This window comes from Archocentrus centrarchus, chromosome 1 (genome assembly GCF_007364275.1).
Source record: "Archocentrus centrarchus isolate MPI-CPG fArcCen1 chromosome 1, fArcCen1, whole genome shotgun sequence".
Lineage (NCBI taxonomy): Eukaryota > Metazoa > Chordata > Actinopteri > Cichliformes > Cichlidae > Archocentrus > Archocentrus centrarchus.
This window is the reverse complement of record NC_044346.1, coordinates 21419215-21439935: the sequence shown is the minus strand read 5'-3', so window position 1 is coordinate 21439935 and position 20721 is coordinate 21419215. Positions and strand designations below refer to the sequence as shown.

The 20721-nt window shown below is 40.1% G+C and overlaps 1 protein-coding gene across 1 annotated transcript in view; it reads left to right on the top strand.

Annotated features, from left to right (window-relative positions):
• The window catches only part of ank2a (ankyrin 2a, neuronal), a 93848-nt gene extending 73771 nt beyond the window's left edge, over positions 1-20077 (top strand). Inside the window, exons 45-49 of the mRNA XM_030734370.1 lie at positions 16390-16473; positions 16723-16887; positions 17037-17210; positions 17313-17404; positions 18030-20077. Coding sequence (XP_030590230.1) covers positions 16390-16473; positions 16723-16887; positions 17037-17210; positions 17313-17404; positions 18030-18234 — 720 coding nt within the window. The 3' untranslated portion in view covers positions 18235-20077. The remainder of the gene's footprint in view (positions 1-16389; positions 16474-16722; positions 16888-17036; positions 17211-17312; positions 17405-18029) is intronic.
• Positions 20078-20721: the final 644 nt, after the last annotated feature.

Below are 20721 nucleotides of genomic sequence, written 5' to 3'. Positions count from 1 at the left end.
TTAATGGAAGACTTTGTAGATCCCGATTACCTTCCTCCTCTCCCTCAGCAATCAGACACAGCAATTTGTTATCCTCCACCAGATTTTTCAGCTTCACAGCACCAGCATAAAACATGTGATTTCATGCAATATTCTATAAAAAACTGTTCATCTGACCTTAATAAATTGTCAGATGATAAAACCACAGATGCATCAGATTCATTGAAATGTAACATAAAAAATGGAGAAATACCAATTCTGGACTCAACAAAAACTACAAAAAATCTTACACATGTAGATGTTGAAATAACTGACACCGAATATTCAGGCTGTTCATTTAGGCCTGTAGTGGCTACAGACACGAAACCAGGGGAAAAAGGGAGTCAATTTTACCTTGATTATTGGTTTTCAAACTTGCAATCAGAATCTTCTGAAAATAACTCTTCATCAAGACAGTCAGGTGATTTAACAAAAAAGACAAAAATGGCCCCAGAAAACAATGAAAAAGAAGAGACCATAAATTTGTCTTTGGTGAAGGAATTGTCCTTAAGAAACGCTTCCTCACTTCCTCACAAAGAACACAAAAAACATAGTGAAACGTGTCATAAGTTGAAGGAAAAATCATTAGTGCAACCAGTGGTGTTTGAATTAGTGCAGAGACAAAAATATATTTTGGAGTTTCCAAACAGGGCTACATTCTCAAACACAAGAACAGAATTACATGAAACTATAAACAAAAAATGTCATTGTTCATTGTTTGAAAGTGACAAGAAAAACTTAAGGCCACATTCACCATCATACACAGATTACTTAGTTCTTGAAGATGCACAAATTAATAAAACTCATTCAGGAACTTCATGTCCTCTCTCTGTTCCACCCAAAAAAGAACTCCCCCTTATAAATGAGTGGGTGGCAAAATTAAGGCCACAATCTCCTGAATCACTCAACTCTCAAAGTGAAATTAGGCCTCTCTCACCTGACTCACCTGTTCCTCAGTTCAGATGCCCATATCATGAGTGCAATGTGGAATTATTACGGCAAAGGTCGTTTACACCAGAATCAACATTTTCAGACTGGGAGGATACAGATATGTGTCTAGAAATTATGTTTGATGAGCTCAGACCAGCATCCCCTCAATCTGATTCATCCGATGTTGAACTGGATTTATTATCAAGTAACAGAGCATTGTCTCCAGATTCTGTGTCTTCTGATTTTGACTTTTTGCTCTTGCACAGTTGGCTTGCAGACTTTAGAGCTTCCTCCCCAGAATCTGTGGCATCAGTTCATCAACGTTCTCATTCTTCTTCCGTGATGCTCAGTCCAATATACAGTCAACACTGTAACTACTACTTGCAATATTCTGACAATAGAGCCACATCACCTCTTTCAACAGCATCTGATGTTGAGGATTTCGAATCCTGTTTTGCCCAAATGTTTGAGGACGAGAGACCAGATTCACCAGATTCCCATTCTTCGAGTGTTGAAGCTAAACACTCAGGCGTAAGTGTAAAAGCGTCACCTTTGCTGTTTGCTACAAGACCTTTGACTTATGCAGAGGTTGTGCGAGGCTTTACACAAGAAAGAGAAGGTGACACTTTGTGTGACTTCCAAAGGAGTCACTTGAGACCTCTGTCCTCTCCATCTCTGCCATCAGAACCATCAGAAACAGAAAGTACCCTTTCTTTTATAGATGAGTGGGTGGCAAAATTAAGGCCACAATCTCCTGAATCACTCGACTCTCAAAGTGAAATTAGGCCTCTCTCACCTGACTCACCTGTTCCTCAGTTCAGATGCCCATATAATGAGTGCAATGTGGAATTATTACAGCAAAGGTCGTTTACACCAGAATCAACATTTTCAGACTGGGAGGATACAGATATGTCTCTAGAAATCATGTTTGATGAGATCAGACCAGCGTCCAATCAATCTGATTCATCCGATGTTGAACTGGATTTATTATCAAGTAACAGAGCATTGTCTCCAGATACTGTGTCTTCTGATTTTGATGTTTTGCTCTTGCACAGTTGGCTTGCAGACTTTAGAGCTTCCTCCCCAGAATCTGTGGCATCAGTTCATCAACGTTCTCGTTCTTCTTCCGTGATGCTCAGTCCAATATACAGTCAACATTGTAACTACTACTTGCAATATTCTGAAAATAGAGCCGCATCACCTCTTTCAACAGCATCTGTTGTTGAGGATTTCGAATCCTGTTTTGCCCAAATGTTTGACGACAAGAGACCAGATTCACCAGATTCCCATTCTTCGAGTGTTGAAGCTAAACACCCAGGCGTAAGTGTAAAAGTGTCACCTTTGCTGTTTGCTACAAGACCTTTGACTTATGCAGAGGTTGTGCGAGGCTTTACACAAGAAAGAGAAGGTGACACTTTGTTTGACTTCCAAAGGAGTCACTTGAGACCTCTGTCCTCTCCATCTCTGCCATCAGAACCATCAGAAACAGAAAGCACCCTTTCTTTTATAGATGAGTGGGTGACAAAATTAAGGCCACAATCTCCTGAATCACTCGACTCTCAAAGTGAAATTAGGCCTCTCTCACCTGACTCACCTGTTCCTCAGTTCAGATGCCCATATAATGAGTGCAATGTGGAATTATTACGGCAAAGGTCGTTTACACCAGAATCAACATTTTCAGACTGGGAGGATACGGATTTGTGTCTAGAAATTATGTTTGATGAGATCAGACCAGCATCCCCTCAATCTGATTCATCCAGTGTTGAACTGGATTTATTATCAAGTAACAGAGCATTGTCTCCAGATTCTGTGTCTTCTGATTTTGACTTTTTGCTCTTGCACAGTTGGCTTGCAGACTTTAGAGCTTCCTCCCCGGAATCTGTGGTGTCAGTTCATCAATGTTTTCGTTCTTCTTCCGTGATGCTCAGTCCAATATACAGTCAACATTGTAACTACTACTTGCAATATTCTGAAAATAGAGCCACATCACCTCTTTCAACAGCATCTGATGTTGAGGATTTCGAATCCTGTTTTGCCCAAATGTTTGAGGACGAGAGACCAGATTCACCAGATTCCCATTCTTCGAGTGTTGAAGCTAAACACCCAGGCGTAAGTGTAAAAGCGTCACCTTTGCTGTTTGCTACAAGACCTTTGACTTATGCAGAGGTTGTGCGAGGCTTTACACAAGAAAGAGAAGGTGACACTTTATTTGAATTCCAAAGGAGTCACTTGAGACCTCTGTCCTCTCCATCTCTGCCATCAGAACCATCAGAAACAGAAAGTACCCTTTCTTTTATAGATGAGTGGGTGGCAAAATTAAGGCCACAATCTCCTGAATCACTCGACTCTCAAAGTGAAATTAGGCCTCTCTCACCTGACTCACCTGTTCCTCAGTTCAGATGCCCATATCATGAGTGCAATGTGGAATTATTACGGCAAAGGTCGTTTACACCAGAATCAACATTTTCAGACTGGGAGGATACAGATATGTGTCTAGAAATCATGTTTGATGAGATCAGACCAGCGTCCAATCAATCTGATTCATCCGATGTTGAACTGGATTTATTATCAAGTAACAGAGCATTGTCTCTAGATACTGTGTCTTCTGATTTTGATGTTTTGCTCTTGCACAGTTGGCTTGCAGACTTTAGAGCTTCCTCCCCAGAATCTGTGGCGTCAGTTCATCAACGTTCTCATTCTTCTTCCGTGATGCTCAGTCCAATATACAGTCAACACTGTAACTACTACTTGCAATATTCTGACAATAGAGCCACATCACCTCTTTCAACAGCATCTGATGTTGAGGATTTCGAATCGTGTTTTGCCCAAATGTTTGAGGACGAGAGACCAGATTCACCAGATTCCCATTCTTCGAGTGTTGAAGCTAAACACTCAGGCGTAAGTGTAAAAGCGTCACCTTTGCTGTTTGCTACAAGACCTTTGACTTATGCAGAGGTTGTGCGAGGCTTTACACAAGAAAGAGAAGGTGACACTTTGTGTGACTTCCAAAGGAGTCACTTGAGACCTCTGTCCTCTCCATCTCTGCCATCAGAACCATCAGAAACAGAAAGTACCCTTTCTTTTATAGATGAGTGGGTGGCAAAATTAAGGCCACAATCTCCTGAATCACTCGACTCTCAAAGTGAAATTAGGCCTCTCTCACCTGACTCACCTGTTCCTCAGTTCAGATGCCCATATAATGAGTGCAATGTGGAATTATTACGGCAAAGGTCGTTTACACCAGAATCAACATTTTCAGACTGGGAGGATACGGATTTGTGTCTAGAAATTATGTTTGATGAGCTCAGACCAGCATCCCCTCAATCTGATTCATCCAGTGTTGAACTGGATTTATTATCAAGTAACAGAGCATTGTCTCCAGATTCTGTGTCTTCTGATTTTGACTTTTTGCTCTTGCACAGTTGGCTTGCAGACTTTAGAGCTTCCTCCCCAGAATCTGTGGCATCAGTTCATCAACGTTCTCATTCTTCTTCCGTGATGCTCAGTCCAATATACAGTCAACACTGTAACTACTACTTGCAATATTCTGACAATAGAGCCACATCACCTCTTTCAACAGCGTCTGATGTTGAGAATTTCGAATCCTGTTTTGCCCAAATGTTTGAGGACGAGAGACCAGATTCACCAGATTCCCATTCTTCGAGTGTTGAAGCTAAACACTCAGGCGTAAGTGTAAAAGCGTCACCTTTGCTGTTTGCTACAAGACCTTTGACTTATGCAGAGGTTGTGCGAGGCTTTACACAAGAAAGAGAAGGTGACACTTTGTGTGACTTCCAAAGGAGTCACTTGAGACCTCTGTCCTCTCCATCTCTGCCATCAGAACCATCAGAAACAGAAAGCACCCTTTCACTTATAGATGAGTGGGTGACAAAATTAAGGCCACAATCTCCTGAATCACTCGACTCTCAAAGTGAAATTAGGCCTCTCTCACCTGACTCACCTATTCCTCAGTTCAGATGCCCATATCATGAGTGCAATGTGGAATTATTACGGCAAAGGTCGTTTACACCAGAATCAACATTTTCAGACTGGGAGGATACGGATATGTCTCTAGAAATCATGTTTGATGAGATCAGACCAGCGTCCAATCAATCTGATTCATCCGATGTTGAACTGGATTTATTATCAAGTAACAGAGCATTGTCTCTAGATACTGTGTCTTCTGATTTTGATGTTTTGCTCTTGCACAGTTGGCTTGCAGACTTTAGAGCTTCCTCTCCAGAATCTGTGGTGTCAGTTCATCAACGTTCTCATTCTTCTTCCGTGATGCTCAGTCCAATATACAGTCAACATTGTAACTACTACTTGCAATATTCTGACAATAGAGCCGCATCACCTCTTTCAACAGCATCTGATGTTGAGGATTTCGAATCGTGTTTTGCCCAAATGTTTGAGGACGAGAGACCAGACTCACCAGATTCCCATTCTTCGAGTGTTGAAGCTAACCACCCAGGCGTAAGTGTAAAAGCATCACCTTTGCTGTTTGCTACAAGACCTTTGACCTATGCAGAAGTTGTGCGAGGCTTTACACAAGAAAGAGAAGGTGACACTTTGTGTGACTTCCAAAGGAGTCACTTGAGACCTCTGTCCTCTCCATCTCTGCCATCAGAACCATCAGAAACAGAAAGCACCCTTTCACTTATAGATGAGTGGGTGGCAAAATTAAGGCCACAATCTCCTGAATCACTCGACTCTCAAAGTGAAATTAGGCCTCTCTCACCTGACTCACCTGTTCCTCAGTTCAGATGCCCATATCATGAGTGCAATGTGGAATTATTACGGCAAAGGTCGTTTACACCAGAATCAACATTTTCAGACTGGGAGGATACGGATTTGTGTCTAGAAATTATGTTTGATGAGCTCAGACCAGCATCCCCTCAATCTGATTCATCCAGTGTTGAACTGGATTTATTATCAAGTAACAGAGCATTGTCTCCAGATTCTGTGTCTTCTGATTTTGACTTTTTGCTCTTGCACAGTTGGCTTGCAGACTTTAGAGCTTCCTCCCCAGAATCTGTGGCATCAGTTCATCAACGTTCTCATTCTTCTTCCGTGATGCTCAGTCCAATATACAGTCAACACTGTAACTACTACTTGCAATATTCTGACAATAGAGCCACATCACCTCTTTCAACAGCGTCTGATGTTGAGGATTTCGAATCCTGTTTTGCCCAAATGTTTGAGGACGAAAGACCAGATTCACCAGATTCCCATTCTTCGAGTGTTGAAGCTAAACACTCAGGCGTAAGTGTAAAAGCGTCACCTTTGCTGTTTGCTACAAGACCTTTGACTTATGCAGAGGTTGTGCGAGGCTTTACACAAGAAAGAGAAGGTGACACTTTGTGTGACTTCCAAAGGAGTCACTTGAGACCTCTGTCCTCTCCATCTCTGCCATCAGAACCATCAGAAACAGAAAGCACCCTTTCACTTATAGATGAGTGGGTGACAAAATTAAGGCCACAATCTCCTGAATCACTCGACTCTCAAAGTGAAATTAGGCCTCTCTCACCTGACTCACCTATTCCTCAGTTCAGATGCCCATATCATGAGTGCAATGTGGAATTATTACGGCAAAGGTCGTTTACACCAGAATCAACATTTTCAGACTGGGAGGATACGGATATGTCTCTAGAAATCATGTTTGATGAGATCAGACCAGCGTCCAATCAATCTGATTCATCCGATGTTGAACTGGATTTATTATCAAGTAACAGAGCATTGTCTCCAGATACTGTGTCTTCTGATTTTGATATTTTGCTCTTGCACAGTTGGCTTGCAGACTTTAGAGCTTCCTCCCCGGAATCTGTGGTGTCAGTTCATCAATGTTTTCGTTCTTCTTCTGTGATGCTCAGTCCAATATACAGTCAACATTGTAACTACTACTTGCAATATTCTGAAAATAGAGCCGCATCACCTCTTTCAACAGCATCTGATGTTGAGGATTTCAAATCCTGTTTTGCCCAAATGTTTGAGGACGAGCGACCAGATTCACCAGATTCCCATTCTTCGAGTGTTGAAGCTAAACACCCAGGCGTAAGTGTAAAAGCGTCACCTTTGCTGTTTGCTACAAGACCTTTGACTTATGCAGAGGTTGTGCGAGGCTTTACACAAGAAAGAGAAGGTGACACTTTGTTTGACTTCCAAAGGAGTCACTTGAGACCTCTGTCCTCTCCATCTCTGCCATCAGAACCATCAGAAACAGAAAGCACCCTTTCACTTATAGATGAGTGGGTGACAAAATTAAGGCCACAATCTCCTGAATCACTCGACTCTCAAAGTGAAATTAGGCCTCTCTCACCTGACTCACCTGTTCCTCAGTTCAGATGCCCATATAATGAGTGCAATGTGGAATTATTACGGCAAAGGTCGTTTACACCAGAATCAACATTTTCAGACTGGGAGGATACGGATTTGTGTCTAGAAATTATGTTTGATGAGATCAGACCAGCATCCCCTCAATCTGATTCATCCAGTGTTGAACTGGATTTATTATCAAGTAACAGAGCATTGTCTCCAGATTCTGTGTCTTCTGATTTTGACTTTTTGCTCTTGCACAGTTGGCTTGCAGACTTTAGAGCTTCCTCCCCGGAATCTGTGGTGTCAGTTCATCAATGTTTTCGTTCTTCTTCCGTGATGCTCAGTCCAATATACAGTCAACATTGTAACTACTACTTGCAATATTCTGAAAATAGAGCCACATCACCTCTTTCAACAGCATCTGATGTTGAGGATTTCGAATCCTGTTTTGCCCAAATGTTTGAGGACGAGAGACCAGATTCACCAGATTCCCATTCTTCGAGTGTTGAAGCTAAACACCCAGGCGTAAGTGTAAAAGCGTCACCTTTGCTGTTTTCTACAAGACCTTTGACTTATGCAGAGGTTGTGCGAGGCTTTACACAAGAAAGAGAAGGTGACACTTTATTTGAATTCCAAAGGAGTCACTTGAGACCTCTGTCCTCTCCATCTCTGCCATCAGAACCATCAGAAACAGAAAGCACCCTTTCACTTATAGATGAGTGGGTGGCAAAATTAAGGCCACAATCTCCTGAATCACTCGACTCTCAAAGTGAAATTAGGCCTCTCTCACCTGACTCACCTGTTCCTCAGTTCAGATGCCCATATCATGAGTGCAATGTGGAATTGTTACGGCAAAGGTCGTTTACACCAGATTCAACATTTTCAGACTGGGAGGATACAGATATGTGTCTAGAAATTATGTTTGATGAGCTCAGACAAGCGTCCCCTCAATCTGATTCATCCGATGTTGAACTGGATTTATTATCAAGTAACAGAGCATTGTCTCCAGATACTGTGTCTTCTGATTTTGATGTTTTGCTCTTGCGCAATTGGCTTGCAGACTTTAGAGCTTCCTCCCCGGAATCTGTGGTGTCAGTTCATCAATGTTCTCGTTCTTCTTCCGTGATGCTCAGTCCAATATACAGTCAACATTGTAACTACTACTTGCAATATTCTGAAAATAGAGCCGCATCACCTCTTTCAACAGCATCTGATGTTGAGGATTTCGAATCCTGTTTTGCCCAAATGTTTGAGGACGAGAGACCAGACTCACCAGATTCCCATTCTTCGAGTGTTGAAGCTAACCACCCAGGCGTAAGTGTAAAAGCATCACCTTTGCTGTTTGCTACAAGACCTTTGACCTATGCAGAGGTTGTGCGAGGCTTTACACAAGAAAGAGAAGGTGACACTTTGTGTGACTTCCAAAGGAGTCACTTGAGACCTCTGTCCTCTCCATCTCTGCCATCAGAACCATCAGAAACAGAAAGCACCCTTTCACTTATAGATGAGTGGGTGGCAAAATTAAGGCCACAATCTCCTGAATCACTCGACTCTCAAAGTGAAATTAGGCCTCTCTCACCTGACTCACCTGTTCCTCAGTTCAGATGCCCATATAATGAGTGCAATGTGGAATTATTACGGCAAAGGTCGTTTACACCAGAATCAACATTTTCAGACTGGGAGGATACGGATATGTCTCTAGAAATCATGTTTGATGAGATCAGACCAGCGTCCAATCAATCTGATTCATCCGATGTTGAACTGGATTTATTATCAAGTAACAGAGCATTGTCTCCAGATACTGTGTCTTCTGATTTTGATATTTTGCTCTTGCACAGTTGGCTTGCAGACATTAGAGCTTCCTCCCCAGAATCTGTGGTGTCAGTTCATCAATGTTCTCATTCTTCTTCCGTGATGCTGAGTCCAATATACAGTCAACATTGTAACTACTACTTGCAATATTCTGACAATAGAGCCGCATCACCTCTTTCAACAGCGTCTGATGTTGAGGATTTTGAATCCTGTTTTGCCCAAATGTTTGAGGACGAGAGACCAGATTCACCAGATTCCCATTCTTCGAGTGTTGAAGCTAAACACTCAGGCGTAAGTGTAAAAGCGTCACCTTTGCTGTTTGCTACAAGACCTTTGACCTATGCAGAGGTTGTGCAATCTAGTTCATCCAATGTTGAACTGGATTTGTTAGCCAGCAACAGAAAATTGTGTTCACCCAGTCACCCAGTTTCCTCTCTAGTGTCTGTGCCATCAGTTCAACACTGTGTTCAGCTGAGTTTTTGTCAATTAAACGGTCAACATTGTAACTATTACTTGCAAAGTTCTAACAATCACACTGCCTCACCTCTTTCAGCAGTGTCAGAGACTGAAAATTTCGATTTGAGTGATAAACAATGTAAACAGTGCTCTTCAGATCTTGAATCCAAACACTTAGCTGACGAAACTTTCACTGCATCCCCACATTTGTTTTCTGTTACACCATATACAAATATTGATAATGGATCTTCATTTGAAAGCCACACATGTTATCCTTTCACAGAAAAGTCAAATTTGGTCAAGGCTTTTTCATCCGACTTTAAACCCTTATCTTTCAAGAACTTGGTCTCGCTCCATGAGTCACAGAAAAGTCATGCCCAGCTCCATGTTCCATCTTTGCATTCCATGTCATCACAGTCATTTGAAATTAAATTTCTTAAGGAACCACCACCACATACCATCACAAACAAGCCTTTATTTTACAAACTAATATCACAGCTTTTTGATCCAATGTATAAGGGAAAATGTTGTTGTTGTGATGTACGACTGGCTGAAACTTTTCAACAAGTTTAGTAAAGTAATTTCTACATCACAAAATATACTACTCTAATAGCAACTGAAACTGCAGAACAAGAGAACATATTTTTCAATGTTTTTTTAACTTTCACCTTTCAGTATTACATTATTTGGTATTATAGATATTGCCTGTGGGATATCATACTCCTGCATTGCCATACTTGCAGCACCCCTAATCCTGCCTTTTGGCAGTTAAGTTGTGATGCCATGTGTGCATTCCCTTAGACCAGTATAATGTTTGGACACACTCACCCATCCCTATGAATGAATGAGTGTTTGCAACCTTTTAACTGGTACTATATATTCTGAGTATCAATTATTCCTCAGTCCTTATGTTCTTTACCTCACTGATAAAGCTCTGTCTGTGTGCAAATGTTTAAAATACTTAGACATAGAAGTGCTTGTATGTCTGTGAATGCATAAATGAAGACAAGTTGTATAAAGCACTTTGAGTGTTCAAGTAGAAAAGTGCTGTATAAGAACCAGTCCTTTGGTGTTATCCACTGCTGCCTTATTTAGTGAATGTGGCTGCACTTCAAGTGCTAAATTTGAAGTTTTATGTTCCGTTCATAAGCTTTGTGTTATAAGTACCAAACTCGTCATGTCCCCTAATACTGGGCTGATCCATGCCAGTCTGCTGAGCTCATTTTATAACAAGTTTTGGTGTTTAATGCTGGAAATGCAGGCCACATTTGTGGAAAAGGGGTGATATTGTGCAGTGCAACCAGTCAGACACCTAATAATACACCCTGAGTTCCCATGTGCATGCCCCAATGGATCATAAGTGTTTTGCTGGGGACCTACCCAATATTAGACATGTTGTTTTAACAGGCGCTCCACAGGGGAGTGTCTTGGTTCCATTCCTTTTCACCTTGTATACAGCAGACTAGACTTCAAATACAATTTAGAGTCCTGCCACATCAAAAAATTCTCGGATGACACTGCCATTGTGGCGTGTATCAGGAATGGAAAGGAATCTGAATATAGGGATCTTGTTATTGCCCTCAGTGACTGGAGTCACAAAAGTCGCTTCATATTGAACACCTCTAAGACGAAAGAAGTGATAGTAGATTTCTGAAGATTGCCGCCCCCCCTACAGCCTGTGAAGGTTTGTGGTGTGGACGTAGAGGTGGTAAAAAAATATAAATATCTAGGTTTACACCAAGATAACAAACTATACTGGTCCCTGAATACAGATGAACTATACAAGGGGTAGAGCCATCTTTTTTTGTTAAGAAAAATTAGATCTTTTGACATCTGCTGAAGATGTTCCATTACTCTGTGGTGGCAAGTGTGTTGTTCTATGCTGCAGTCTGCTGGGGTGGCAGCATCAGAAACAAGGATGCAAGGAGACTGGACCAACTAATGTGGAAAGCTCACTGTGTAATTCAAGCCAGAATGGACATGAGAGCAGTTGTGAAAAAAATTCACATTAAAGATGTTAGAAGCCATTCTGAACAACTCTGATCACCCAGTCTATAACATCTTTATGGGACAAAAAACATCAGTTCTGAAGACTCCTCTTTCTCCATTTTACAATGGAGAAATACAGAAAATCATTTGTACCCACAAGCCATCAGGCTTTTCAATTCTCATGCAAATAGCAGATGAGCTATGTCAGACATATGAATTTCCCTATGGGATCAATAAAGTTGTTCTTATTCTTATTAAATGGTATTTTAAGAATTTCAGAAGAAATGTGACAATGTCAAAATGGCAGATCTTGTAATTTTGCAGGCATCATACCTGATTGAGTGCAAGTTTTTTAATTTATATAATGCCAATTTACAACAGTGGTGATATGAGAGTGCTTTATATTGCAAGGTAAAGACACTGTTCATAAAATATAATGTTATAGATACAACCCTAACATCATATGATCCCCTTTGAGCAACCAGTGGAAAGGAAGAACTCCCTTTTAGGAGGAAGAGACCTCTGGCAGAACCAGGCTCAGGGAGGGACAGCCATCTGTTGCAACCTGTTGGGGGTTTCATGAAATTAGAAGAGAAAAAAAGGAAAGCATTCAGATAGATTACAGAATTCTGAACTATCTCACTCTACAGTAGTTAGTCACATATACATATCTTGAAACAAAGACTACACAAACTAGAACATCTGAAACAGAATCCATAGCTCCTTCCTACGATGCAGATAACCATTTTTCATTTGTTTGTTTTTTTTTAATCAAGCCTTTTCACTGAATGCCAAAGAATATATACTAAATCAGAATAAACCACACAGTATAGCCAGTTTTAGCTATTTTTGAGTCACAAGCCATCTGTAGAAAATGATGGTTTTCATCATGCTACCTGGCTGGAGGAGGCTTTCCATGAACAACCTCAAGCAAGGAAAGAATTCATGAAATGAATGCAAATTGTGTACGAAAAAGAATGGACACAACTATATCACATGTCTAAGATTTGTCTTCCCAAGTATATGAAAAGACATGAAAAGAAAATCCACGATCAAGTTCAAGAGAAAAAAAAATCCTTGGTTTGGTAAGGCAGCTCAAGCTGTTGCATATCATTGAATGCAGTGCTGATTTTGGAAGAAGTAGCTTCCACTAATAACAAGCAATGGCTCATTTACCATGGCATGTTTGCATTAGAATAGATGGAATGATCTTTCCCTGAAGCAAAACTAATTAAAATTACCAAGATGCTGCCTAGTGACATGAGCTTTTTATTTTTTGTAGTTGCAATACGTTTCTTAGCCGTGTTTAGCTGTTCAGTTAACAACCACAGAAGTCTTAAATTGGCACAGATAATATTTTTCTTCCTCTTTGTAGGTACATCCTCCCAATGTTTTATTCAAAAACATTAAAAATAAAAATACAGCTCCAATTGCACATGTAATGCTCAATGACCAATTCCCATATAAGTCAAATAAGTTAAATTTAAAACCCACAAATGTTGCTTTCTCAGATGTCTTGGCAGAGGACACAACACCTTGGGTTGGTTGTGTTGATTCTAATCTTCACCTGATGTAACTGTAGTTTTCTTTGTGAAGCTTTTGTAATTTGGGAGGGGTTTTTGTAATAGGGGAATTATCATTAGAATAATGCAAACTGATGGGTGATTGACCTTACAGTATGACATGGAAGTGACTATTTTCTTAGAAGTGCAAAATAGCATGTCCATCTTCACAGTACATAAAATCTTTGATTATTAATTTGTGCCAAATGATCATGTTTGTATTATAATGTGTTGTCAATTAGATTCAAAAATATCTATGTGCATCTGAATTGCTCATGTCATGCTTTTTAAACCTCATGCTGCTTGTTAAATATATTTTATTAACATATTTCTTAATAATATGTTAATAGTTCTGTTCTATATGCATGTGGGCTACAAGTGAACTTCATCATTTCAGACATTGCTCACTGCTCTCATGTTTAGAACAACCTGTCCTTGAAAAATGCATGTTTCATTTGAGTCTTCCTTGCATCAGCAAAGAAACCACCAATGATATTTATTTTTAATTCCCACTCCATTGTACCATTTCTTTCAGGTATCACCTGCATCTTCCAAGACAAATCTTTCACAAGATTCACAACAAAAAAATGTTGATTTAGGACAAAGGCAGGTCTTTCCAGCAGAGTCCCCATCATTATTACATGATTCAAATGCGATTTCCACTGAAAAACTAGAATTACCTATTCCGTCTACCTTTGATATAAGTAAAACAGAATATGATATCGCATTCACTAATCAAACTAGTGCACCACAGGAAAAAGACAAAAAGTCATTCCCCACACTAAGTGAAGATTCTGGGTTAGTTACACCAGGCTTGGTGGCAACAGAATCAGTTTGTCATACAGTTCAAGATTGCCCAGATGGTACTACTGTCAGTTCCTCAAAATCCACATCAACACCAACAGAGTCTGGGTCCCCTCAGCTTGACCAGCTTCTGTCAGATCTGGAGGAGATGAAACTTAAGTTTAGACCAGAGGCATCTGACTCGTATTCATCTGAATCCACCAATGAGATCCCTGAAGTTAAAGAAATGCATGAGATCAAAGACTTCTTGCTTCAGGATCAGGGTCCTGTAGAATATAGTGATACACTAAAAATCAGTCTATCATCTGTTGCACAGCTTGCAGTAGATAACCCAAACATAGCAGTCACCAAAGCTCCACATTTACATACATCCATTCAACTTGAACATGAAGTGGTCTCAGTACTTCCCGATGTAACAGAAACTGGCACAAGTGTACCATCGAGCTCTGGTCTTCATAAAGACAGTCCCGAGTCCTCTAATGAATCCCTTTCAAATCCAGAATCTCCCCAAAGACTTTGTGAAAACATGGACGAACCACTAGATTCAAGTTTTCATGTGGATGCATTCCAGTTAAGCAAACATGATCTAAAGGATACTCAGCAATTTCCTTCAGTTGCTGCAAAGAGCAAGTCTGAGATACTTGAGAACAATATCTGTTGGGAAGACTCTACAACTGACATTCTTCAAAGTCAAAAAAGACATGAATCAGATACACCATCTAATGACGTGAAAGGTGTGACAGAAGAATCACAGAGTGTCCAGGATCGACTTCATTTATGGGCAGTAGCCTCTGGTGACAGTATTCATAATGAAGATTTGTCTTCACAGTCTCTTTCTGATTTGACTCCCGAGACAGTTATATCTGCAAGATGTTTTAGCTTTGAGGAGCTGATGGCAAACCCCTCCTCGGGAAATTTGAAAATATCCTCAGATGAGGACAGGACCAGTGAACACCGTTCAGAAGGATCTCTGACTTCAGTAGACGATGAATGTTTTGACTCTCAGTCTTCTTCAGTCAAACCGAAAACTGATTCTTTCTCAGCATCCGATGAAGAGTTCAGCTTCCCACCTGGCTATGCAGAGGTCTCCTCTGTTTCATCTAGCTACACTCAAATACCTCCAGGATACACTCATACAGTGCGTAGTGGTGCAGACAGTCCAACCTTTGAATATTCAGATCCAGAGTCTTACTTTGACTGCAAACAGGCTTCGTCCGATTTCTCTGAGCCTGATCCTGATGAACCTGAGACAAGAGCTAGGTCAAGTGGAGGTCAAACCCAGGATCAACCTCAGGTGCTGGAAAAGTTGAATCAAAAACTGTTGTCGTCTTCTGGAAGTGAAGATTATGAGGATGCTTCTTTTGTCCATGAGCCTCTTTATCATGTTAATGTAAAGAGAGAAGAAATGCAAGAAACGTCAGATGAAGAATTCACCTTGTGTAGGACTTCACAACCACCACCTGTCTGTGAAACTGGAGCATATCATGATACTGATAAATCTCTAACCAGGGTAAGATGAGAGTTGGTAAAAAAAAAAAAAAACCTGCAAGTGTTTTCCCCAGAGCTGAGCTTGGCCAAATTACTATAATTGCTTCAGAGAGGAATGACTGCTGGTAACCCTCTAACCACATGAATGGGATCCAAAACTCCTTATTACCCTTATTTTGTTTTGATTTCAGATTTAACCAATCCTAACTTAGCATGTCACTTTGCTGCCTGTAACTAGTAGGTTCACTCAGTGATAACATAAGCTACTTTTTTCAGCAATAGGCACATTTATTGTTATCTAGGTGAAAGCATGGTGTTTTTTATTTGTTTGTTAGTTTTAATTACAAATTACAGACTGCCATGTTGTACTTTCAATGTACAAAACAACTGTGACATGCAATCATTTGAAAGCACAACATATCACTCTGCTTTTTGCTTGCTTTCCTGCAAACCTAGCATTCATGTTGTCATTCATTAAATGTCAGTGGATTTGTGTTGCTTGGTCAGGAGATCACCACCGAGCTTGGATCAATGTCAGAAAGTTCAGATGAAGACTTTTTGACCACCAGAATAGTACGAAGGAAAGTTGTCATTCAGGTATTTGATTTAGCATGACTGATGGTGTTTGAAACCAGCGTGGCAACTAAATGAAAGCTAAAAACTTTAACTGTCAAGTTACAAATGTTTCTAACAACCTTTAATCTTATTAGAATGGATGAAAATGGGTGAAAATTTCAAAACACGCCACTCGATAAACACGTCTGAACAGTTATGTGCTGCTGTGAGAACTTCTTCTTTCTTTTGTTGGTTTATTTGACAACATACCCCTGAAAATGCAAGTTTGTTTCCTGTTTCCCAAAGTCCCTGTTTTCTCATTGAATTACTGCCTTAATGGTTTGTGCCCTTTTTTCTTTCTAACATGCGGTTGCATTAATTTGTCAATTAAGGACATGAATGTCACACTGACCCATGTTAGCTTTTCTGATTATTATGTGTCTTGTTTCCCTCATAGGCCGATGAAATGCCTGACCTCCCTGCCCAGTCAGCATCAGAAGAAAAGTACACAGATGAAAATGGACATATAGTTGTCAAAAAGGTAAAGAAAAATGTGTACAGTATGACAGTATTTAAACTGGGAGAGACCTTAAAAAGTTAATTCTAACAAAGTAAATTTGTCAATGTAAAGGAAAGGTTCTTTGTAGCATCATTGCTCCATTTAAGTACCGACAACACTGTTTTTTGTGTATATTTATTTATATTCCAGTAGAATATTTAGTTTGGTCATCTGTTTCCATCAGTGAATGCTTCATTTCCTGATAGTCTTTAAATGCATTATCTCGCTCAGGTTACCCGTAAAATTATTCGCAAGTGTGTTTCCGCGGATGGTGTGGAGCGTGAAGAGATGTCGTTAGAAGGAGCTCCTCAGGGGTCTGTTCCTGCAGCGGAAGGAGATGGGTATTCTAAGGTGGTGAAGCGGACAGTCCTGAAAAGTGAGGGGGGTCACACAGAGGTGTGTGTATTGCAGGTTTCCTCCTTCAAACTGTTTTTGTTTTCTGTTGGACTTTCATGTTTGTTTATTTTTCACAGAAAATCGCAGGCATAACATTTGTACTGATATTGCCATATAAAGTACAGCTAAATAAACTTTTTTGGACCTAGGTGACGTTTACTGAATGTGAGGGTTCCTCATCATCAAGGCAGGAGACAGCTGATGGCCGTAAGGTCAGTCACACAGAAAGGACAATAGTGTTGGAGGGTGAAAGGACAGTGGCACACCATGGTGATCAGTCTTTGGCCTCTGACCTCCCTACAGCCCAGGATGACTTCAAAAAGGTTTTTATACACTTTGTCACCCTTATTGTCACCATTATTTCCAGTTTCTGTTTTTATAATTTAATCACTATAAATTAAGAGATTGTGTTTTCTGCTTTTCAGGCACTTGGTTATCTAAGTGGTTTTAGTGGAATAGAGCTCCCTCATATGGTAGAAAGAGAGATTGTCAAAGAGGATGGAAATGTGGTCAGGAGGTGTGCACATGCTGGAGTGCAACTGTGTGTGTGTGTGTGTCTTACTAATATTTACTAATATTTGATAATATTCATTTTCCTAGTTAGGGCTGGATCAGGTAAACCTGAATCATCCCTTTGTTATGCTGCTATAGGCTCAGACTGCTGTGGGACTTCTTGTGATACACTGAGCATTTCTTGTCCACTCACCTCTTTTCACTCCCCATGTGTTTATATACTGCTGCAGCATGTCATGGATTTTTTGTCTTCTCCCCCATCATGTGTCTTTGTCCTGTCTTCCTATGCGCTCCTTAGCCCCCCAAGCCCCACACACCCATTCCCACCAGTCAGGGTTGATGGCTGCGCCTTCCTGAATCTGGTTCTGCCAGAGGTTTCTTCCTGTTAAAAGGGAGGTTTTCCTTCCCACCATCACAAAGTGCTTCATGGGAGTTTTCTCCAGAACACTGTAGGGTTTTCACATTACCATATCAAATGCCTTGAGGAGACTGTTGTTGTAATATGTATGTGGGGTTTTTTTTCTCCCATAACACATCTATATCTACAGCACATCCTTTAGTTTCCACAGGTGCATTTTTTTAAAAGACGCTGATCTTTCCTTATCTATTTCCCCTCGCTGCTTCTCCAGGGCCCGTCTGCATAAAGGTCACACTCTCACACGAACAGTGGTTGAGGGAGCTGGGCAGCGCAAACAGGTCGTTCAAGAGCGAGTGGACCACCCCAGAAAAGGATCGAAAACCCGTGATCTCCAACAGCATCTCCACCAGCTCTTTCACCACTACTACAAAGAAGAAAAGGACAATGATGAGGACAAAGAGGAGAAGGAAGAGTGAAAGAGCACTCTACCCAACTCCCTGGTTCTGTCCATGCTAAAATCCCGGCTAATCCTATGCATTAGTCACATGCAATCCTAGTGTGCACAAAGGCACTTCAAAGCTACTGCAGTCTTCCCACTTAGGACCTGGAAGATGATCTTTTGTTCTTGATTTGGAGTTTTCTTCCCTGCATGGTGTTAAAGTATTTCTGAGTTTCTTTACATGTTTCAAATGTTTTCTTTTCCTTTCTTTCTTTCTTTTTTTTTTCTTTTTTTTTTTGCCTTTTTGTGACCAAAGAAAGCCTTTTGTTGTTTTCTTGATTGTTTTACTTTCCAACTTGAGTTGTCTGATATTTTTGTCTTTATCCTGTGGTAGAGCAACAAAACACACAAAGAAAACAGAGCAACACTCTCCCCATAACACACCAAACATAATAACACACAAACCTCCAGAAGGTAAAGAACACTTTACCTACTAAACACTGGTACTGCTCTCTGAGTAGGTGCTTGGACTGAAAGACGATATTTCACATTGCACTGCCTCTCACAACTCGAGTTTCACAGATAATCCTTTGTGAAAAAAAAAAAAAAAAAATCTCTCACTCACTGTACTAGCCTCTCTGCTTTTTTTGATTTAGATGATCAAGATGTCACAAACAGAAAAATCAGACTGTACTGACACAGAATTTAACTGCTGCTGTTGTGTTTCGTGTAGACTATGTGTAATCTGTCTTTGGGAATTATATCTTATATTTAATCTCAACATTACTGACATCTGTAGCCTAGGAATTAATAATCACTCATGTGAAGTTAACAGGCATGACTAATCAACATCTGTCAGTTTGATCCCAGCTTTGACTGCTTTGTTGTTGTGTGGATTGTCTTTCTGCCTTTCTTTACCTTCAGTGTGTCTTTCAGTCTTTATTATTATGTTTTAGCTAAAATTGTTGACCTTAACTTACACTGTATGGAGGGGATGAATGCATGTGTGAGTAAGGCTTGACTGTAGATGCTTTATGTTTGGTTGAGTTAGGTGTTTTAAGATGTTTGCAGATGTCTTATTCAAGTTTCTGTTTTGTTCTGTTTTTTGTATTTTTGGGTTCATTTTACTGTTTAGTATACAGAAATTATTTAGCAATTCAGCCCCTCAGAATTCATTACTGGGGAATGGAATAATCACAGACATTTTTTCTGATATTACATATGTGGTAATACACTCACTGTTTTATTTATGTAAAGCTTTTTTAGTTTATCTTTTGAATTGGATTGTTGAAGTACACACGGGCAGTTCTGTGATTTATGTTTGTGAGTGAATGATTCTGTGTGTAGTTAAAGAGTGGGTGGCAGTTTCTGTCAGCAAAGAAAAGAAATATTTATTTTCCACAAATTGCTTTTGCACTCCTGAATGTCAGAAGAGGACACCTACATGCTTTCCGTGCACTGCGTACAGTATATATTAGCCACAGGGATAGTCCCATTGTGGAGGGACAGGTGATGAATGCAAGATAATGATACACCAGACACATCTGTAAGGAAGCCATTTCAGAGCTTAAATATATGATTATTCACAGCTCGGAGCATCGCTACTGTTTGTATTTACAACATGCAATGTATTTATTTCACTATCACTGATTATTATGTGATTTAGAAAAAAATGTAAAATGCAAATTAGTGGAGATTCACTGTGACAGATATGCTTATAATTTCAAGAATCAGCATCCCTTCTCTGTGATGATGACAGTTATATACATATACAGTGCATATATAAATAAATATCTCTAAAGGCATGTATTACTGTATCAAAATTCAAAAATACAGAAAACAAAATGGCTGCAGTGTATCAATAGCTGAGAATAAAAATCTACAAGTGTGTAGTGTTGTATGTGGTTACGTCTTTTGAAATTGTAGAAGACCATTATGACATGCCAAAGCAGTAGCATGGTCATAATGTTGATGGCTGCAACTCAGAGGAGGTCTTGCATAACCCAATTCACGGCTTACTGGAACTGAGAATAATCAAGTCCATGTGCTTTGTCTAGAATCGCCCTTACTTACAAGATGTCACCACAGTGGGTGGCTGTGCGTGTTTCTTTTGGCAGACGTTTTATGCTGGATGCTCTGCTTGACTCGGCTGCAAAAGGATTTATATCTTTTCCCAGAACTGAACCAGGGATGTTTTGTTTGTTAGGCAAATATGTAAACCAAAAGGGTCGATTTTATGCTTGATGCATACAGTGCCTTCAGTGTTGTAATATACAGTTCCAGTCAAAGGTTTGGACACACCTTCTCATTCAATTTTTTTTTTCCTACATTGTAAATTAATACTGAAGTTTTCCAGACTATGAAGGAACACATAAGGAATCATGTAGTAAACTTACTACACTTTTTACTTTAATTACAGCTTTGCACACTCTTGGCATTCTCTCAATCAGCTTCATAAAGTAATCACCTGAAATGGTTTTCCGACAGTCTTGAAGGAGTTCCCAGGTGCTGAGCACTTGTTGGC